General features: G+C 39.1%; 1 protein-coding gene across 3 annotated transcripts in view; it reads left to right on the top strand.

Moving 5' to 3' along the window:
* The window catches only part of Ros1 (ROS proto-oncogene 1, receptor tyrosine kinase), a 108,157-nt gene that overhangs the window by 17,701 nt on the left and 71,296 nt on the right, over positions 1–19,160 (top strand). For all 3 annotated transcript variants that reach the window (XM_005389121.2, XM_013516701.1, XM_013516700.1), the window contains exons 8-12: positions 7,222–7,423; positions 8,058–8,134; positions 16,415–16,537; positions 16,928–17,112; positions 17,822–17,919. In XM_005389121.2, the coding sequence (XP_005389178.1) occupies positions 7,222–7,423; positions 8,058–8,134; positions 16,415–16,537; positions 16,928–17,112; positions 17,822–17,919 (685 nt within the window). The remainder of the gene's footprint in view (positions 1–7,221; positions 7,424–8,057; positions 8,135–16,414; positions 16,538–16,927; positions 17,113–17,821; positions 17,920–19,160) is intronic.

The raw sequence follows: 19,160 nt of genomic DNA, 5'->3' as shown, positions 1-19,160 counted from the left end.
TGGCATGCACTCACTGTTTCTGCAGTACGGACCTTGTTCCAGAGCTTTGCCTTAGCTTGCTTTTGTTTTAATTGATGTATTCAATAATCATGTACCTAATTATATGTCCAGTAATGTTCACAATACAAAACAGTGACCCCTGCTCTTGGGGAGCTCATGCTTTGGTGAGAAATATGTTCTGTGTGATAAACGACAAGGAAAGAGTTTGTTACATTTTGAGCAGAGTTAATGCTTTAGGGGATCAGAAGTGGGAGTGGGGAGGGAGAGCTGATGTGATTTGAAGAAGCCTGCAGAGAGGGAGGGTGAAGTTGGAGTGAGATTTGCAGGACTTGAGGAAGTCTGCCAAACAGCTCTGAGAAGTGGTGTTGGGGGTGGCCCATGCAGAGCCCCAGAGCTAGAGCGTCCCTGCCTGGCCTGGACCAGAGAAGCGGGGAGACAGGTGACAGGAAGGTAGAAGGGCAGGTCACAGTTGACCTCAGAGGCCTTTGTGGACTGTGGAAGGAGAGTTGCTACGGGGCTTGAGCAGAGGAGTGACATGATTCTGTCATTGGATGGGGTTCAAGGGAGCTCACCCAGGAGGAGACGGGAACCTCAACTCATTCACCCACCCACCAAATAGGTTGTAGGTTCACTGGTTTCCATCACAGAAAAGCATTTCTGGATATGTCAGTGAGGCATTGGGAGGTCTGTTAGGCAGAAAGAGGTCCAGGTCTCAGGGGTGTGTGCGTGTGTGCGTGTGTGTGTGTGTGTGTGTGTGTGTGTGTGTGTGTGTATGTAGAATGAGCTGCATTGCAGTCAGAGGCTGCAGGTTTTTTTTTTTTTTTTTTTGTCTTTTCTGAGACAGGGTCTAGTGATGCGGTTCAGGCTGGCCTTGAGCTCACTTTGAACCCCGGGCTGGTCTCGAACTCACAACGATCCTCCTACCTCAGCCTCCCAAGTGCTGGGATTACAGGCGTGTGCCACCACACCCAGCTGGGGCTGCAGTTTTATGTGGTCCTGGTAGTGTAAGGTGGACAACCTAGGACTGTATCCAATAGGTCTGTGGGGCCGCCTATTTGATGGGCTAAGTCAGAGTGTAAACCATTTTGTGTGCTTGAAGTTTAGAGAGTGCTGTGACTTCCTAGTGCAGCTTCCTTGAGGACAGAGGTCTGTGGGCAGAAGCAGGCCCAGTTCAGACAGGAAAGCATGGGCCAACTTACAGCATTATTATTGTATCTTTAAGACCCTTAGGAATGTAGGGGACTGGGTGTGTGAGTTTCCTAGAAAAGAAAAATGCACTGTAACCACAGGTAACTATGTGTCCCAAAGCTGCACTCTTTCTTAAATGTCTTGCATTATTCTTGTTTCTACCTGTCTTTATTTCTTCTGTTCCGCCTCAGTCTGATGCAACTGACCTTGCATGTTGCAAGGATCCCACTGGCTGTGGTGTGGACGAATTGCAGGCTGTGGCTGGGGTAGGTGTGGGCAGAGGAGGGTTGAGGAGAGACAGCAGTGTGGCAAGAAGAGTGTGGGTTCTTTATCTGTTTCTTGAGACAAGTTTTAGTATTTTGTCACCTAGATTTTGAACTTCTTTGGCTGTGTACTAGTGAAATTTGTGAAGGGACCCAACTCCTTTCTTGTTTTCTGCAAAGATGTTTATTTTTGTACTGTTTTTAATACTATCAAAGAGAAGGTCAGCATTTTTTCCCCATTCACTCCCCAAGTAGTCTTTAAGCACGTATTATGTAGCAGACATTGTTCCAGGGACCAATAGTGATAAGGTTTTAACACTCAGGGGGCTTATATTCCAGCTGGGGACACAGGTAGACAAGTAACTAAGCAAAGGTATTTGTTGGCATGGTGGGAGGACCCTGTAAATAGCATCTTTCTTCCCAGTCTGGGTTCTAGCCAATGGAAGGTAAAACATAAGGATCTGCAGATGGCTACCGCAGTATTGCTGCTCCTTTTGATACAGACTGAGTTGGGTGATGTGACTCAGCATGAATGAGAGTGGGAGGAGCTTGCCAATCCCTGCTGCCGGGCTCAGACTGTCTAACAACCCACTGCAGGGAAGGCAGGGTCTGCAGATGGACCCTGCTGCTTCCTGCTGGTTTTCCCCAGGAGGGAAAGATGAGGACTTCTGAAGTATTACCTCCACCTGATGGACAGTCACGGTATAGTTGCTGCTGCCCTGGCACAGGGAGAAAGACAGGAGCACTTACACAGATTCCTGGGTAGCTATGGCACAGAGAAGGAAGTGGTTCATTGAACAGGACAGTGTAATTCACAGAGAAGTGCTAAGTGCACAAGTGATACAGAATGCCCAAGCGTGACCACTTCAGGAAGGGCCTCTGAGAGGATATTCACACAGACCTGTGAATGACGCAAGATAAAAGCCACACAAGTGTCTGGAAATGAGTTTTCCAGGGAGAAGGAAGAGCAGGAAGGACCTGCAGCAGCAAAGAGCTGGGGATCCTGGAGGAGCAGCCAGTGTGGCTGGAAGGCAGAGAGAGCAGCTGAGAGCAGGAGATATGAGAGCAGCAGCCGGCCAGAGGCCTGCTCACCTGGGGCCACACACTCTGGGAGTGCGGATTTTGTTCCAAGGGGCAGTAAGTTTCTGGTGAGTTTTAAGCAGGGAAGATGGATCCAAGTTTTAACAGTTGTGTTCTGGCTGTTGTATTCTGGAGAATGGACTGAGAGTGGTGGAAGTGGGTGGCCAAGGGAAGCTGGGGAGCAGCTGGTGGATCTACAGGTTGCTTCCAAGATTTAGCTGTTTTGACTGTGCTCCTATTGACATAGGTGTGCATGTATCACTATAATGTGGTGATTTCAACTCTTTTGGGAAGATATCTAGAAGGGGAATAGCTGGGTGGGATGGAATTTCCAGTTTTAGTTTTTTGAGGAACCTCAATATTGATTCCATAGTTGCTGGCCCATTGACACTCACACCAAATCATGGTGGTGGCTCTGACTGCGGTGGTCATAGGGGTAGTGGTAGAAAAATTTGCTGATGGGGTTACAGAGTAGATTTGGAGAGGAGGAAGGGGGAGCAAACTTGGTAACTTCGATTTCCAGGCTGAACACCTGTGGGTGGCCATTTACTGAGACCTGGGAAGACTTGGGGGAGGGTTGCTTTACTAGGATAAATAAAAAAGTCTGTTTTGTCCAAGTAAAATTTGAGATTCAAATCAAACACCCAAATGGAGTTGTCAGGGATACAGTTGAATGTATATATTTGGAGCTCAGGGGGTAGCTGGAGACATCCAGGATGCCAGTGTAAGAGTTAAAGACATAGAGGTGAGATCTCAGATCCCAGGCCTGGAGGTGGTGGGCAGGGTGCAGATTGGAAAAGGAGAGGGTCAACGTAGCCCTAGGACATCCCAGGATTTGGTGGCAAGAAAAGAGGAGATAACAGTGAGCACCAAGAAGGATCAAACTCTTGAAGCTTGTGTCTTAAAGCCACGTGATGAAACTGCTTCAGAAATGAGGGGGATTGGCTAAAACACAATTGTTTTATTGTTGGAAAGTAAGGAAAGACTTCTTTCCTAACAGATTCCAGCTGTACCTGTTCCCCAACCTTTATGCAGAATGTGGCTCTATCAGAATGCAGCTTTCACTGAGCTTCTCTCTTCTGAGTTCTACTATATCCTTACAGAAATACTCAGCCTAAATAAGTGTTTTCACATTCAACATAGACTCAAGTGGTACCCATAGGTGCACTGATGGATCCAAAACCCTGCAATAAGACATTACTTAATTACAAGCATTGTAAGCAAAGGCACTGGCAAATTCCTGGGTAAGTTCAGAGAAGGGAGGGCCGGGGATATAGCTCAGTGACATAAGCGCCTGGCTAGCAAGCACAAGGTCCTGAGTTCAATTCCCGGTACAAAAAAAAAAAAGTTCAGAGAAGGGAGATATTATTTCTACAGTATAACATCAAAGAAATCTCGTGGGAGGGAATTTCACTGTTCATGTGGCCGAAAGGTGAGGAAAGGGCAGGTCTCGGTGACCACAGGAGCAAGTTGTAAGGATTGCATTCTGAGGCATGGAGGGGAGGAGTGGGGTTCCATGCACTGGAAGCATGAGATACAGGAAGAGAAATAGCAGGGATGCTGCTGGAAAGGAGACTGGGCCCGGAGGTTGACTACTGGGAACTTTGAATGTCAGGCTGTGGAGTTTGGACTTTGTTTAGAGAGCAGTTAGGAACTCTGGAAAGCTTTAAAACATCAACTGAGGAGTGGATAAAAAAATGTGGTATTTTTATACAATGGAATACTACTCAGCTATAAAGAAAGATAAACTTGAGGCTTTTGTGGGTAAATGGATGCAACTAGAGACCATACTCATAAGTGAAATAAATCAGACCTACCTGTGTAAACACCATATTCTCTCCCTAGTGTAAGAACCAGAAAGATTGAATAAAACTGAAATGTACAATAGATATTGGAAAGGGAAAGAAACTGCTTAATAGAAAAGAACAACTGGGATGAGGGAAAGAAAAAAAGAAAGAGAGAAGGAAGGGAAATATATACATACATACACACACACACACACGATAGCTAAGATAATTGTACTACTAATTTCTATTGGTTTCTTGAAAGGAACAATTAATGTTTAATTGTTTGATCAGTCTTGCATACCTATATCTGGTAACCTGAGCAAGTACTTTGAAGATAACAGTAAGTAATACAACAACCATTGTTGATTTCCTATCATCTTGTTTTGAAATTCTGTATCATTTTTATAATTTTTGTGATTTATTTTTGTTCTTTTCTCTTTAAAATAAAAAAAAAAGCAGAGGAGTAAGTGCTTTCCATGTCTTTAAGCGAGAGGCATGGCAACCACACATAGCATCAGTGGAAGGAGTGAGAGGGTTTGGAAAGTGCAGAAGCAGAGGCCACCTGGGAGACTATTATAATATTTTGGCATTTTGTCAGAGACAAGTTTAAAAAACAGTACATGTACTGGGGAATTTCAAGATCTCCTGTTTGGAAGGGGTGACAGCTTCACCATGGACAGGACTCAAACCTAGAAGCCCCGCAGGAAGTGAGGTGCGGTGCGCACACGCAGGGCACGGCTGTCTGTCTCCACCATCAGAGTCAGCCAGGGCATCCGAACAGATGACTGCAGGCTGGCTGGGTACCCTGTCTCTCATCCTGGAGAGGTGGGCGTATCCAGACAACCTTGGACTGAATATGGTCTTTGATCCTGATGAAATTCGTCGGGAAATTTCCCCTTTTCCCTGAGTATGCTTTCCTTGCTTATTTAGGTCTTAGGGTTTATGTGATCCCTTTTGCAGATTATTCTTTGATTACCTAAGCTCAGAACCTAGGCCAGATACTAGCTCAGGGCCATGTTTAAAATGTTCCAGGCTCAAGTAAAATACACGTATCCTTGCTTGTTTCAAGCAATGCCTCGTATACTCCAACAGTGCTGGAACATTTTGTAATGATAATGAAATGCTGTGGGCCTATGGCTGGTCAAATCAAAGTCATGAAGAAGACAATCTTGCTTTCCGTTTCTGGTCCTCTCTGCTAGATATGCACACCCACATCCTTTCCATGGATAGGCTTTCACGTTCCAGATTCTCTCTTCCTTATGTAGCCACATCTAGAAACTTATCTGCTGTGTATTTATTGCATTATAGGGCTATTCTCTCATAGTTATGGTTCCAGATGATGATGGCTTTCAGAAGATCATTTCTTAACCAAGAGTAATGGTTGCTAGGCAAAGAATACCAGCCTTTTGGGAAAGATGTTTTTGTTGTTGTTGGAGACATTTGGACAATAAATACATCTTCCCATGCAGGTGGCATTTAGCTTTCTTGGAGTAGAGCAGAGCATGCTGACTCTACTCTAGAGTTACATTTTAGCATCATCCTTCTAGTGGAAATGCAGGTCATTCTTCCTTTGCTGTTCATGAAGGTAACAGAATACATGGAATGAAGGAATGACACACAGATGTGTGTTTGCCAAGGATTAGTCTGGGAGTTTGGGATAGGTTTTCCTAGAGAAAGGCTGAGAGTCTCATGAGGAGGCCTTTCAGACATCGGGTGAAGCTGAGCTGTCACTTCACCTAGCTGCAGCGAGTCAGTGGAGATGCAGAGCGTTTTCCAGCGCTAAGGAGGAAGACCCAAGTGCTCTCAGAGCGTGTGGCTCAGGGAGCTGAGGCATGAAGGTGGGGTGGACACGTGGTGGAAGAGAGGCGGCCATATCATTTCCTTGTCTGGGGTTTGGAAGTCAGTGCGCTTCCTTAACTCAGCTCCTTTGTCCTTTGCCAGGGTTGTCAGGGGCTGCTGACGCCCACTCAGGGGGTGGGAAGGTGGAGCCTGGGTCATCAGAGCTGATGACCACAGAGCGGAGCAGACCACTGTAACTTCAGCTTCTCTGCAGCCGCACCCTCAGTGGGGACCGTCAGGCCGCAGTGCATGAGCGGCGGGCCAGACTGGCTTCTTTCCTGGGCTCCTGTTGATCGCTCACCTAGCTTGTCTGGTTCTCTTCTCTTTCCCAGTCTGGCTCCCTCTTTCAATTCAGTTCATTTAGGTCTCTAGGAATTTTGAGAACTCTTCTTTCCTTTTCAGGAATATTTAACCTTTTTATATATTTCAAAATTAATTTTATTCTTAAATTAGAAGTGAGCAAAATAGCATTTGCAAGAGTTTTTGGAAAATCTTAGCACTTAACTGGTATAATTTAAGAATCAAAAATTACAGCTCAGAGATTCTTATTATCTCTTGTCACATTTTTGGTTGTTAATCAAATATTCTGTCATTAATTTTTTAAAAATCAAGATTTTTCCTATACTATTTTTATTTTTATATTTTTAAAAATTTTATTTTAAAGAGAGTGGTAAATGAGAAACAAGCAACAACAACAAAAAGAACAAGAGCAGCAAAACAGCATCACAAACATAAACAAACCAAAGCAAGAATATTTAAAGTGATACAGGGTTTCAAGGCACAATCATATGAATTAACAGTGGTTGTTACATTGCATATTGCTACCCTCAACTATGTTGCCCAGATTACCAGATGTAAGAATGGAAGGTTGTTCAAACCATTAAAGAGAATAAGAAAATAAGTATCTTGTCTAGTGAAACTCTGTATTATCTGTAATGTTTTATCTAATAATTATCTCCTTATTTTCTTTAATGGTTTGAACAATCTTCCATTCATATATCCTATTTTTAAAACATAAAAGCTGTTCATTTTTATGCTCACCATGTCCTCATTATCTCTTCTAGTTCCTGAAACTGCGCCTTTTATTAAGAATATCGAGAGCTCTGGCCCTGACACTGTGGAAGTCAGTTGGACTCCACCCCAGTTCCCAGGTGGACCTATTTTGGGTTATAATTTAAGGCTGATCAGCAAAAATAATAAATTTGATTCAGGGACACAGAGAACCAGTTTCCAGTTTTATTCTACTCTTCCAAATACCACCTACAGGTAAGAATTAAATGGTGCAGAGGAACATTTAGCCAGCATGGCTGCAGACATGATGATTAAAAATATTTTTAAATATCACTTAAATAGTTTAAATGTCTTTTAAGACTTTTCACTGACTCTGTGGTATTGGGTTGGAACTGGTTTTTCTCTTTTCTATGCATGTAAAAGTTAAGTAATACAAGATGTCTTCAAGTGTTGTTTTACTCAGTGGATCCTTAATAAATAAGAGCCAATAAAGACACCATAATCACCAGGAATATTGTTTCTCACTTGATCCAACATGAAAAAGATTAGGAGGTTAAACTCTGTCAATAGCATTTTTATTAACCATTGGGATTTTTTTTTATTGTTAGCTGTCTAGAGTTCATCCAACCTCTTTAAATTAGGGGAGGACTGGGAGTCACGGTGATAGCGGAGTTTGGGTGCTGACCTCAGTGACCCTGAACTGTTGCATGGGGAATGTAAACAAGGATGTGATTGACGGTCATGTTAGTGCTGTCTAGTGGCACTAAGTAATGAGATATATGTGTTGCCACATCGTCCTTTAAACAGAAACCTTACTGCTCTTCTATTTTTACCTCATGCTCACACCATGCCATGTGAAACACTTTTCTCTAAATTGTTTTTGGAATAGGTTTTTTGTTGCAGCAGTAAATGAAGTTGGTGAGGGGCCAGAAGCAGAATCTAGCATTACCACCTTGTCCCTGGCAGGTATGGCCCAGGCTGCTCTTCTGTTTAATGTTGGTATATGTCTGCAGTGCATAACAATTACATTTATTTGGGGGATACATATATCAAATCTTGGTCATGTTTACTTTCCCTTCTCCTTTGCCAACTCCTCTCCTCATTTCCTTATCTCCTTCCTATCTCTCAGTCTACCTCCCTCTTTCCTACCATCTCTCTTTTATTTTGCTTTTTAAATTATTCAAATTTTGGGTTTTTTATATAAGATAAAGTATGGGATATTTATCTTTCCATGTCTAATTTATTTAAATTAACATTGTGGTCTAAAATCAATCTATATTTGTACAAATGACTCAAATATATCCCTCTTTATAGCAGAGAATGTTCCATGATGTAGAAATACCACCTTGTCTTTATCGGTTCATTTGTTGGTGGGCATACAGGCACTTCCATAACTTAGCTATCATGAGTTGTGCTGCTGTAAACACGGGGATGAGTGTGTCAGTGTATATGACGACCTTAACTCTTTCAGGAAGACATGCAGGAAAGGAATAGTTGGGTCAAATGGAATTTATATTTTTAGTTTTTTGAGGAATATTTGTACTGATTTGCATAGTGGTTTTACTAGATTACATTCTGTGAATGTAATCCAGTAATCCAACACTGTTTAGCCATCAGAGAAATGCAAATTAAAATAGCACTGAGATTCTATCTTACTCTAGTAGAATGTTTATCATCAAGGACTCAAAAAAACAAAAAAATGCTAGTGAAGGTGTTAGGGAATGTGAACCTTTTCTTATTCCCTAACACCTTCACTAGCATTTTTTTGTTTTTTTGAGTCCTTGATGATAAACATTCTACTAGAGTAAGATAGAATCTCAGTGCTATTTTAATTTGCATTTCTCTGATGGCTAAAGGTGCTAAACATTGTTCAGGGACATCTAGGCTATTTATACATCTTTTTTGAGAAATGTCTGTTCGTTTCAATTATCCATTTTTGATTGGGTCTTTTGTTTCTTGGATTTACTCTTTGAGTTCTTATGTATTCTAGATATTAGTTTTCTGTCTGAGGAATAGCTGGCAAAACTTTTCTCATCTGTAGGTTGTCTTTTCTCTCTGTTGGTTGTTTTCTTTGCTGTGAAGGAGCTTTTTAACTTGATATAATCATATTTGTTGATTCTTGGTATAATTGTACATCTTGTGCAATTGGGGTTATAGTCAGAAACTTCTTGCTTATACTTACACCTTCAAGAGTTGTACATATTTTATCCTTTAGTAGATTCAGTATTTCTGCTTTTATGGCTAAGTCTTTGATCCATTTTATTTTGATTTTAGTATAGTGAGAGATACGGATGAGTCATTGTTCTTTATAGAAATAGCCAGTTTTCCCAGCACCACTTGTTAAAGAGGCTATCTTTTCTTGAGGGTATGTTTTTCAGTCCCTTTGTCAAAAATAAGATGACTAAAAGTACATAGGGTTGTTTTTGTATTTTCAGTTCTGTTCCATTGCACATGTTTATTTTTGTGCCAGTACCATGCTGTTTTTACTGCTGTACTTTGTAGTATAACTTGAAATCCAGGATTGTAATAGCCTCTGCTTTGTTCTTGGGCTTGCTTTGGGCTATTTGGATCTCTTCTGATTTCATGTACATTTTAGGGTTGTTTTTTCTAGCTCTGGAAAATGCTGTTGGTATTTTGATTGGAATTGCATTAAGTCTGTATGTGTATTACTTTTGGTAGTAAAGCCATTTTGACAAGATTTACCTAACCAGAAATAAGAGATGTATTTCCATATTCTAAGGTCTTCTTCAATCTCTTTTTTTTCCCTCAGAGTACTAAAAATTTTGTAACAGAAGTCTTTTACTTCCTTGGTTAGGTTAATTCCTAGGTATTTAATTGTTCTGAAGCTGCTATGAATGAGCTTGTTTTCCCAATTTGTCAGTGGATCTGTTATTAGTGTACAGGAATGCTATTGATTTTTGTTTAATTTGCTACTTTTCTCAATTTGCTTATTAGTTATAAGAGATTTCTGGTGTTTTTTGGGAGGTCTCATATATAAAGGATTATATCAATGGTTTAACTTCTTTTATTCCCCTTCATGTCTCTTTTAGTTCTTTCTCTTTCCTGATTTCTCTGACTCAAGTTTAAAGTGCCATCTTGAACAAGAGTGATGAGATTGGGCACCCTTGTTTTGTTCTGGATTTTAGAGGGAATTCTTTTAGCTTTTCCACATTTGGTATGCTCTTGACAGTGGGTTTGTCAGAAATGGCTTTCATTTGGTTGAGATAAGAAGAAATATACCTATTTTCTTCAGGACTTTCATCAGGAAATTGATGTTTGGTTTTGTTAAAGACTTTTTCTGCTTCTGTTGAGATGATTATGTGATTTTTATCTTTACTTCTGTTTATGTGGTGTAATATATTGATTTATGTAATAGAATCATCCTAGCATCCTTGGGATGAAGGCAATTTGGTCTGATATATAATGTTTTTAATGATTTGTTATATTCTATTTGCAGGTACTTATTAAGGATTTTTGGATTTATTTTCATTAAGGAAATTGGCCTGTAGTTTTCTTTTTTTGTGAATTCTTGTCCAGTTTTGGTATCAGGGTAATGCTAGCTTGGCAGTGCTCCTTTCTTTTCACTTTCATGGAAAAGTTTGAAGAGTATTGGTGTTAGTTCATTCCTGAAGTTCTGGTAAAATTCAGTGGTGAATCTCCCAGGTCCTGGGCTTTTATTAGTTGGTAGGGTTTTTATTACTACTGTTTCATTGTCTGTTCAGAGTTTTTATATTTTTTGGTTTAGTTTTGGTTATCCATATGTGTCTAGGAATTTATCAATTTCTTCTAAATTCTCCAACTTGTCAAAATAGAAATTTTAAGACAGTTTCTTAGAATCCTTTGAATTTTGGCAGTACCTATTGTGATTTTACCTTTGCATTTCTAATTGCATTGGTATGAGTCTTTTCTTCCCTTTGTGTAAATTTTGCCAAGAGTTTGTCAATCTTGTTCATTCTTTCAAAGAATCAACTCTTTGATTAATTGATCCTTTATATTATTTTCTTAGTCTCAATTTTATTAATTTCTACCAGTTTTTAACTTGGGTTGCTCTTTTTTTTCTGGTACCTTGTGATGCATCATTAGGTTATGATTGCTCTGTTTTTTTTAAATATAGGTATTTACAGCTGTAACTTCCTCTTAAAACTGCTTTCATTATGTCCCATGGGTTTTGGCATGTTGTGCTTCTATTATTATTTGATTCAAGGAACTTTTTAATTTCTTCTCTGACATACTGATATTCAAGAGTATATTATTTAATCTCCATGTATTTGCATTGTTTCTGTGGTTTCTTTTGTTGTTGATTTCTAGTTTCATTCCTCTATGATCTGGTAGTATGCAATAGATTATTTCAGTTGTTTTGTATTTATTTAAGCTTGCTTTATGGCCTAAGATACAGTCTATTTGGAGAAAGTTCTCTGTGTTGCTGAGAAAAACATGTATTTTGTTGTTGGATGAAACAGTCTGTAAATATGTTTAAGTCAGTTTGTCCAATGGTGTAGTTCAACTCGGATGTTTCTTTGTTGATCTTTTTGTCTGGTTGACCTATTTGTGAGAGTAGGGTATGGAAGTCTCTTGTTAGGATTTTATTTGTGTCTCTTTGTCCTTTTATGTTCAGTAGTTTTGTTTTATGAAATTTGGTTTGAAGTTCACTGTTTCTGAAAATAGAACAGTTTCTCCTGGTTACTTTCAAGCTCTAGTTGCATGGAATATCATTTTCCATCATTTTAATTTTAGCTTATATGCTCCTTTGTAGATGAGGTGTGTCTCTTCCCACCAGTATATGGTGGGGTTTGGGTTTTGGTTTTGGAACCAGTCTGCCAATGTGTGTCTTTTGATTGGTGAGTTAAGACCATGGACACTGGGTGTTGTTATTGAAAGGTATATACTGATTTCTGTCATTGCATTAGTTTTTCAGGAATGATTTCTTTTTTATTCTTTTTGTTTAATTAGTGTATCAATTAGATATATTCTTTCATCTGGGCTCTTTAGTGATGTTAGCCTAACTGTTCCTAGGATCCTTTAGGTGCTTTCTGTATTGCTGGTTTGGCAGCAATAAACTTCTTTAAGTTCTTTTTGTTGTGGAGTCTTTATTTCTTTATCAGTTTTGAAAGGTAATATTGCAGGGTATAATAATTTGGGAATTTTTTTCCTTTAGGGTTTGAAAACTTTGTTCCAAGCTCTCTTAGCCTTTAAATTGTTTTGAGAAATATGCTATTATTCTGATAGGCTTGACTTCATAGATTACTTGATGTTTTTCTACAATAGCTTTTAATATTCTGTCTGTGCTAAATTCCTGGAATTTTGACTATGATGTGTTGTGGAGAGGTTCTTTTCTGGTTGTAGCTATGTGGAGTTTTATATGCCTTATGTGTATGGCTTTTCATTTCTTTTCCTAGGTTTGGAAAATTTTCTACTATGATATCAGTGGATAATTTTAAAAAATTTTTGGTGTCATCTAACTTTTCCTCAATTCTCAGATTGTTTTTTGAGTCCTCTAGCAGATGTTAGATCTGGCTCTCATCATGCCTGGTTTTCAAGGTTTCACTGAGTGTATGATCTACTGCATCAATCTTGTTCAGGTTCTGATGTTTCCCCTCAGACTGGTCATTCCTGTTGCCCACATGTTCAATTGATTTTTTCATATCAGGATTTCTGCTTGATTCCTTTTCATAATCTGCAATTATTTACTAAATTGATCATTCATATCTTGCACTGTCTTCTTCATTTCAATCAAGTTTTGTTTGTTTCTTCTTTAAGCTTGTTAAATATTTTATTAATGAGATCTTTTATCTGTGTATCCTCCTTAAGATCACTGAGTATCTTATAAATTTGCTTATTAGTTTCTTCTTTGATTTCTTCAAACATTTTAATCATTTGGTTTTTGAGTTCTTCGTAAAAAAAACTCACTCTATTTCAGTGTTCATGAGGCCAGCTTTTTGAAACCAAGAGCATTTGGAGGCATTTTGTTGCCTTGTTTACCATATTTCTCTCGTTTTTGTGCTGAGGGTTGAAGATCAATGAGGGCAGAAAACTCACCACTGTGAAGATTCCTTTAGTTAGTGTATTTTTCCCTGTGATGTGACCTTGGCTTTGGTTATGTTCTGGTGATTATGCACCAGTTCAACTAACTCAACATAATAGGATCCATCTATCAGTGGCCATTGCTTTGTAAGGAAAGAACAACCACCAGTTATATCAGCATATATAGAGCTAATCCTATATGAATCATATAATTTAAAACTTATTTTAACAAATTCACAGATTTTTGAGTACCACAGGGAGACAGTGCCATAATACTGAGGACAAGTATGCTGGGATGTTAAAGATCAGTGAAGGAGAAAGGAAAAAAATACCCCAAGAAAATTGTTCAGAAAGCAGAAAAGAAGAAAATAGATCATAGCAAATGAAAGAAAGAAAAGACATAGTACTCTGGTGATATTTTTATGCCATGGATGGAGTAAGGAAAGGGGGTTTGAGAAGACTTTTGCAGAGATGGAGAAAAAGAAGAGATGAAGAAGTGGAACTGGATATTGGGGGAAGTTGTAAGAGGGCCAGAACGAGTTATTATGCTAATGGAAAGCTTTTGTTGGAATCCACTATCCACAACTTCTTCATACACAGGTCATACATGACATAACCGTGAATGAACTATCTAAAGCACTAATTCTTATTCTCCATTTTGCGCAAACAAACACATGAGAGGAGAAAAAGAAAAAACACTCCACACACATACAAAGACATAAAAGTAAAGAATGCTCTCAGTCTTATTTCTACTTCAATCTGAATTCCACCACTGTGCTCTTCACCCTTAGTTAAAAAATGGAGACATCTGGCTGTGAAGCAGTTGGGCTGAGCTCCCACCCTCTGTGGTTGTGGTTAGGAGACTGATTATTCAGCTGTTTCCCTCCTGCAATTTGCTTTCTTGCCTACCAGTGAAGGAAGGGGCTGGGGGTCTGGGCGGACAACTGAGCCTACTTCTCATTCTCTGTGCAAGCAGAACTCTGCTAGGTTTCACCTGCTCTCTGGTGGGTATGACGAGCCAGAGGTTTTGATCTCTGTCACCTTCAATTATATGGAGTGGGATACAGCAGGACTGGTCAAGCATCTGGTCTACCATTGATATCAAAAGGGGCTTCCTCCATCTCTAGCCACTTCTCTTCATGCTAATTCCACAGAGGTGGGAGACAGTTAGGATCGGTGAGCTCTAGGGAGAGAAAGGAACAAAGATACAGTCTTGCTTAGGCATCTGGAACCAGTCATTGTGGGATCAGTGAGACGGTGAGTTGCAGGGGTGCACAGCAAGTGTGACTGGTATGACCTAGAGTAAAGACATTGGAACAGGACCGCAGTGGTCACTCTCCCACTGCCCCCTAAATGACAGGCTCTGTTCCCATGTGGGATCCCACCTTCCACCTTCCTGCTAGACACCGCAGAGCTCGGCAACTGTGCAGGATCCATCCCAACACCCACCAAAGGCTATTGAGTGCAGCACGCTTGCCACCTCCCTCTCACGGGCCCTGAAACACTACTGAAGCCCAGGACCTGGAGATACTATTGGAAAAGCCTGGAAAGAGTCTGGAGCAGGCAGAAAGCTGGAGAGGGTGTGGGCTCAGAAGGTGTTGCACAGGGCACTAACCTGGACAGACATACAAGAAGGCAAAGTTTGCTCCTTTGCTCCACTGGTATGAAAAGCAGCAAAAGTGGATCTGAGTGCAGGAACTGGTGCAGAACCTGAGTTCAGGTCACCTGGTAGATCTCAAGATATTGCCTCTTTCCTCCAAATGGTTGTTGTCTTTTGGGTACTGGATACATTTTTATTTTAAAGTGAACCTAGGTACCTGACAAATAGAAGTGTTTAGGTTAAAAGTTTTCCATTACAATTTTAAAAACAGAGAAAAATTTAAAGATTTAAAAAATGGCTTTAAACTCTTAGTGTCAGTTTTAATCTGTAGGGTTGTGACTTACATTCACACATTTGGGGATACACAAAACCTTTCTGTCTTAAACTGCATTTTACATTAGATATTGTCTATCAGACATCTTTGTCCTAGTGTCCTTCATGCTTTTACGTACAGATGAATTTTTAAAATTTACACTTTCCATTTTGAATATTCAATCTGTCAAATTATCTTTTGTTATTATCTTGTAAGTACTCTGTTTTTTATTTTAAAAGGAAGAAAATAACAGAATTTCAAAATAAGGTAATAGGAGAGTAACGATATTACTGTATTGAGGACTGTTATCTTCAGAATAATTACTCAGGGTACAAGATATAGCCATGAGATGTTGTCTCAATTTTAGCACAAATCTTTCTTTTCAATGAAATAAAAGAATTAGCAGTGTAACTATCTTAACTATCTTGTATACCTATATATATATATATATTTTTTTTCCTTTTCCCTTCCTTCCTCTCTGCTTTCCCTCATGTACTCTCTTTTTAGACTTTAGTATTTTAGCCATTGCTTTGAGTGTACACAGAAATGTATTAGGCATATGTGAACAAGATAACACATGAAAAGATTTTTAAAGAAGCACTAGACATTTTTTTTTGAAACTTGTAAAAGAGCTTTGAATAATACTCCAGGACTCAGAATTTTAGGAGCCTGTTTTCTGTTTTCACCAGAACTCCATTTGTTGGCTTGACTCTGCCCCCATTACCTGCACAAGCTTATGCCAGTGGATATTCACTTCTGTCTAACACCAACCTCTAGGTTTTTGGGGAATTTCCTACACTCTGGGAAAGGAGAACATTTTTGTCATATAAAAGGTGTGTCCAGTGGGAAAGTTACATACAGAGCAAGGGCCAGGCTGTGATGTGATTATCACATGCCTGTTATTCATTGCTCTCAAAGTGTCCATCACCTGTGACCCTGCTTTGGTCTCCAGCTGAACACCTTCTGCCTCAAATGGAGAGATGTTGAAGACAATACAGTGATCACCATTGTCTGTCAATGTGTGTGGGCCTAGCTTCTGGCCAGGGCTGGACCATATCCACCAAGCAGAGTCTCAAGGTTGGGGCTGATTGATGTCCTCTTGGAGGAAGGCTACATAGGAGCACACACACACACACACACAGAGTCTTGCTTGATGGCCACTGTACTTTTTGCTCCCACCCTCTTATGGAATAATGTGTGTTATATCACACATGAGGTGCCCCAGGGTCTTCAGAGAAAATCTGACCATTCTCATTTTAAGTAGGGATCTATGTTAGTGTGCATACTGTCTGAAAAACAATCTGTTTTTCAGTTCAAGAAGAGGAACAGTGGCTCTTTTTATCCAGAAAAACGTCTCTAAGAAAGAGATCTCTAAAACACTTAGTAGAGGAAGCACATTGTCTTTGGTCAGATGGTATACAACATAATATTACAGGTGAGTACAACTGAAATATTTTCTCAGTATGAAAAGAAAGACATGGAATTTTTGGAAGAAATACTTGTAGACTACAGGAATATTAAAAGTATTTTTGGACCTGGAGGTGTAGCTCAAGTATAGCATGTGCTTAGCATGCATGAGGCCTGGGGTCCAATCTTTAGCACCAAAACAAACAAAAAACAAAATGCCACAAACAAAAAAATTGTCTTTCTGATATTTATAGAATATACTATTTTAAATTCTTCTAAAAATATTATTCTATATATATAGGAAGAATTTAGAGTAGGACTTCTATTTTAATATTTATTAAATATTTTAAAATTTATTTTTCATAAAGTTTTTCTTGTCCTGTTGCTACATAATAATTTAAATGCGTGGCTCTTCTAGGTATATCAGCTGATGTGCACCGGCAAGTTGTTTATTTCTCCGAGGGAGCTGTCATATGGATGAAGGAGGTTGCTCATATGTCTAATGTGTCTGACCTGAGAGTGTTTTACAGAGGTTCAGGTCTGATTTCTTCCATCTCCACAGATTGGCTTTACCAGAGAATGTATTTCATCATGAATGAGCTGGTTAGTTTGAGAATTTGAAATGAATAACTGAATATTGAGACTGATGTGCATATCTTGATATGTTTACCACTCAACATAATCCTCTTATTAAATATCTACTCAATGAGTATGTACTTACTTTAGACACTAGGTTAGCAATGAATATAGCTTTGGTCAGCAGGAGTCTAGCTTTTACCTTGTAATAGTTCTGACCTTCCATTAAGTCATTGTTATTCATGATTTTCCAGAGTCATGAGCTTGTATTAATCATAATTCATCGGCCATAATATAGTGGTGGTACCTGTCCTGTCATTAGGTAAACTGGCCATTGTGACTGTAGTCAGCAGGAAGCATCTCTTATACATTATTATACATTAACCAGGGATAAATTTAGTAGGTTTCTACTGAGTTCTTTGGAAGGTGGAAGCTCATCACAATGAGCAAAGGCCGTCATTAGAGCTGGAAGCCAATAAGCCTGGATACAGTTTAAATGCTAAAAATAGATGAGTGCCTCCATAAACTGGGAGATAGAGATTGTATTTCATTGATGCCTACAGGATATAAACTCACTAGGATAGAGGATATGTAAGTGTCTTTTAAGGGATTTTTTTGTTTTGAGAGTGCTTAGTGCTTAGCACAATGCTAAGCGTGGAACAGATGCTTAGGAAATGCTTGCTGGCTGAATTGAACACTAACAGACATGAATCCTGACATATTTTTGATTCTCTAGGTATATGTCTGTGACTTAGAGAACTGTTCAAACTTTGAGGAAATTACCCCGCCCTCCATTATCGCACCTCAAAAACTTGTGGCTGATGCCTACAATGGGTAAGTGTCAGGCTTGTGAGGATGAGTTCTCTCCTACTGCTGAAAATCTTGGTGAACTTTGCTTGCTAATGAAATTATAGCACTAGATGAGCTGATCTATGCATCTTACTTCAGGTGTATTCAGGTATATTTCCAAGCAAACTTTTTGTTCCAAAGAATCAGAAGAACATTTCACTCAAATTTGATTGAATCCTCCTCTACAGCAAAATATAGGTATACAGGAAAGACTTTTGCCAGGGGCTGAGGGACCTGAGTTCTAGCCTGGCATTGTCACCCTCAGAACTTCATTGTCCCCTCAGAGCTCCTAGTGACAAACCCCTGGATTGCATGCACATATTTGCTGAGCAGTCGTCTCCCTGGTGTGCTTCTCTTGTCAGGAAAGCTACTGGCCTCCATCCTTAGGAAACAGAATTTGATGGTTAACGACTAGAGCAGTTTTTAATAACATGGCAATTTTCTCTCTTATCACAAAAGAAATGGACACATTTGAGCTCAGCTGTGGTGCTAAACTGCAGTAGGATCTCGGACAGGGAACTTCATGACTGTTTATCTGTCCATATAGAGAAGATAGTATCCATTTGGGTTATTTTGAGATTAAATAAGGTATTCACTGTGAATAGATTTTGTGAATTCCAAGTGTACATGAATGTGAGAGACAAAAATATAGAAAGTTATTTTGGGACTAAAAGTTTTAAAATATATTCAGATAATAACAAGTTAGAGACCAATAAGCAAGACCAATGTGGGTAAAATTAAACATTTTTTTCTTCCCTATAGGAATAAAATTGTTTTCATTTTGAATGAAAAAAATAGCTCATAAAATTTTATTTTACATAAGGTGATTTAAAAATTAAGCTAATTTTCTTAAAAGATTATTCATTATTGATTTAAAATCAAACTTTTCTGTTCATATGCTTTTAAATTTTGCTAGATTCATTTTTACTTTAGGTTTGAGTAAATTACTGAATTATGGAATATTTTAAAAAATCCTGTAGGGCAAGTGCTTTGGATGCTCTAGAACTTATTTGTAAAGCTCTAAGATCCTGTGGAATGTAACCTTGCCATTGGCAGTTACACAAAATGATTCATTCTGAGGATAATGAACTGTATCCACTAAGTTAATTCTTCAAAAATATCTTAATGAGAAATTCAGTGGCTTTTTCTCCCAGTAGGAGCCAATAAAATTAATTTGTGCTTAGATTTTGAAATATGGCTAGAAATGATCGTGATAACTAGTATTT

This window comes from Chinchilla lanigera, unplaced genomic scaffold (assembly GCF_000276665.1).
Source record: "Chinchilla lanigera isolate Chin_1 unplaced genomic scaffold, ChiLan1.0 scaffold00035, whole genome shotgun sequence".
NCBI classification, from domain to species: Eukaryota; Metazoa; Chordata; class Mammalia; order Rodentia; family Chinchillidae; genus Chinchilla; species Chinchilla lanigera.
Note: the sequence above shows the minus strand (reverse complement) of the source record. Positions and strands in the feature narration are given on the sequence as shown.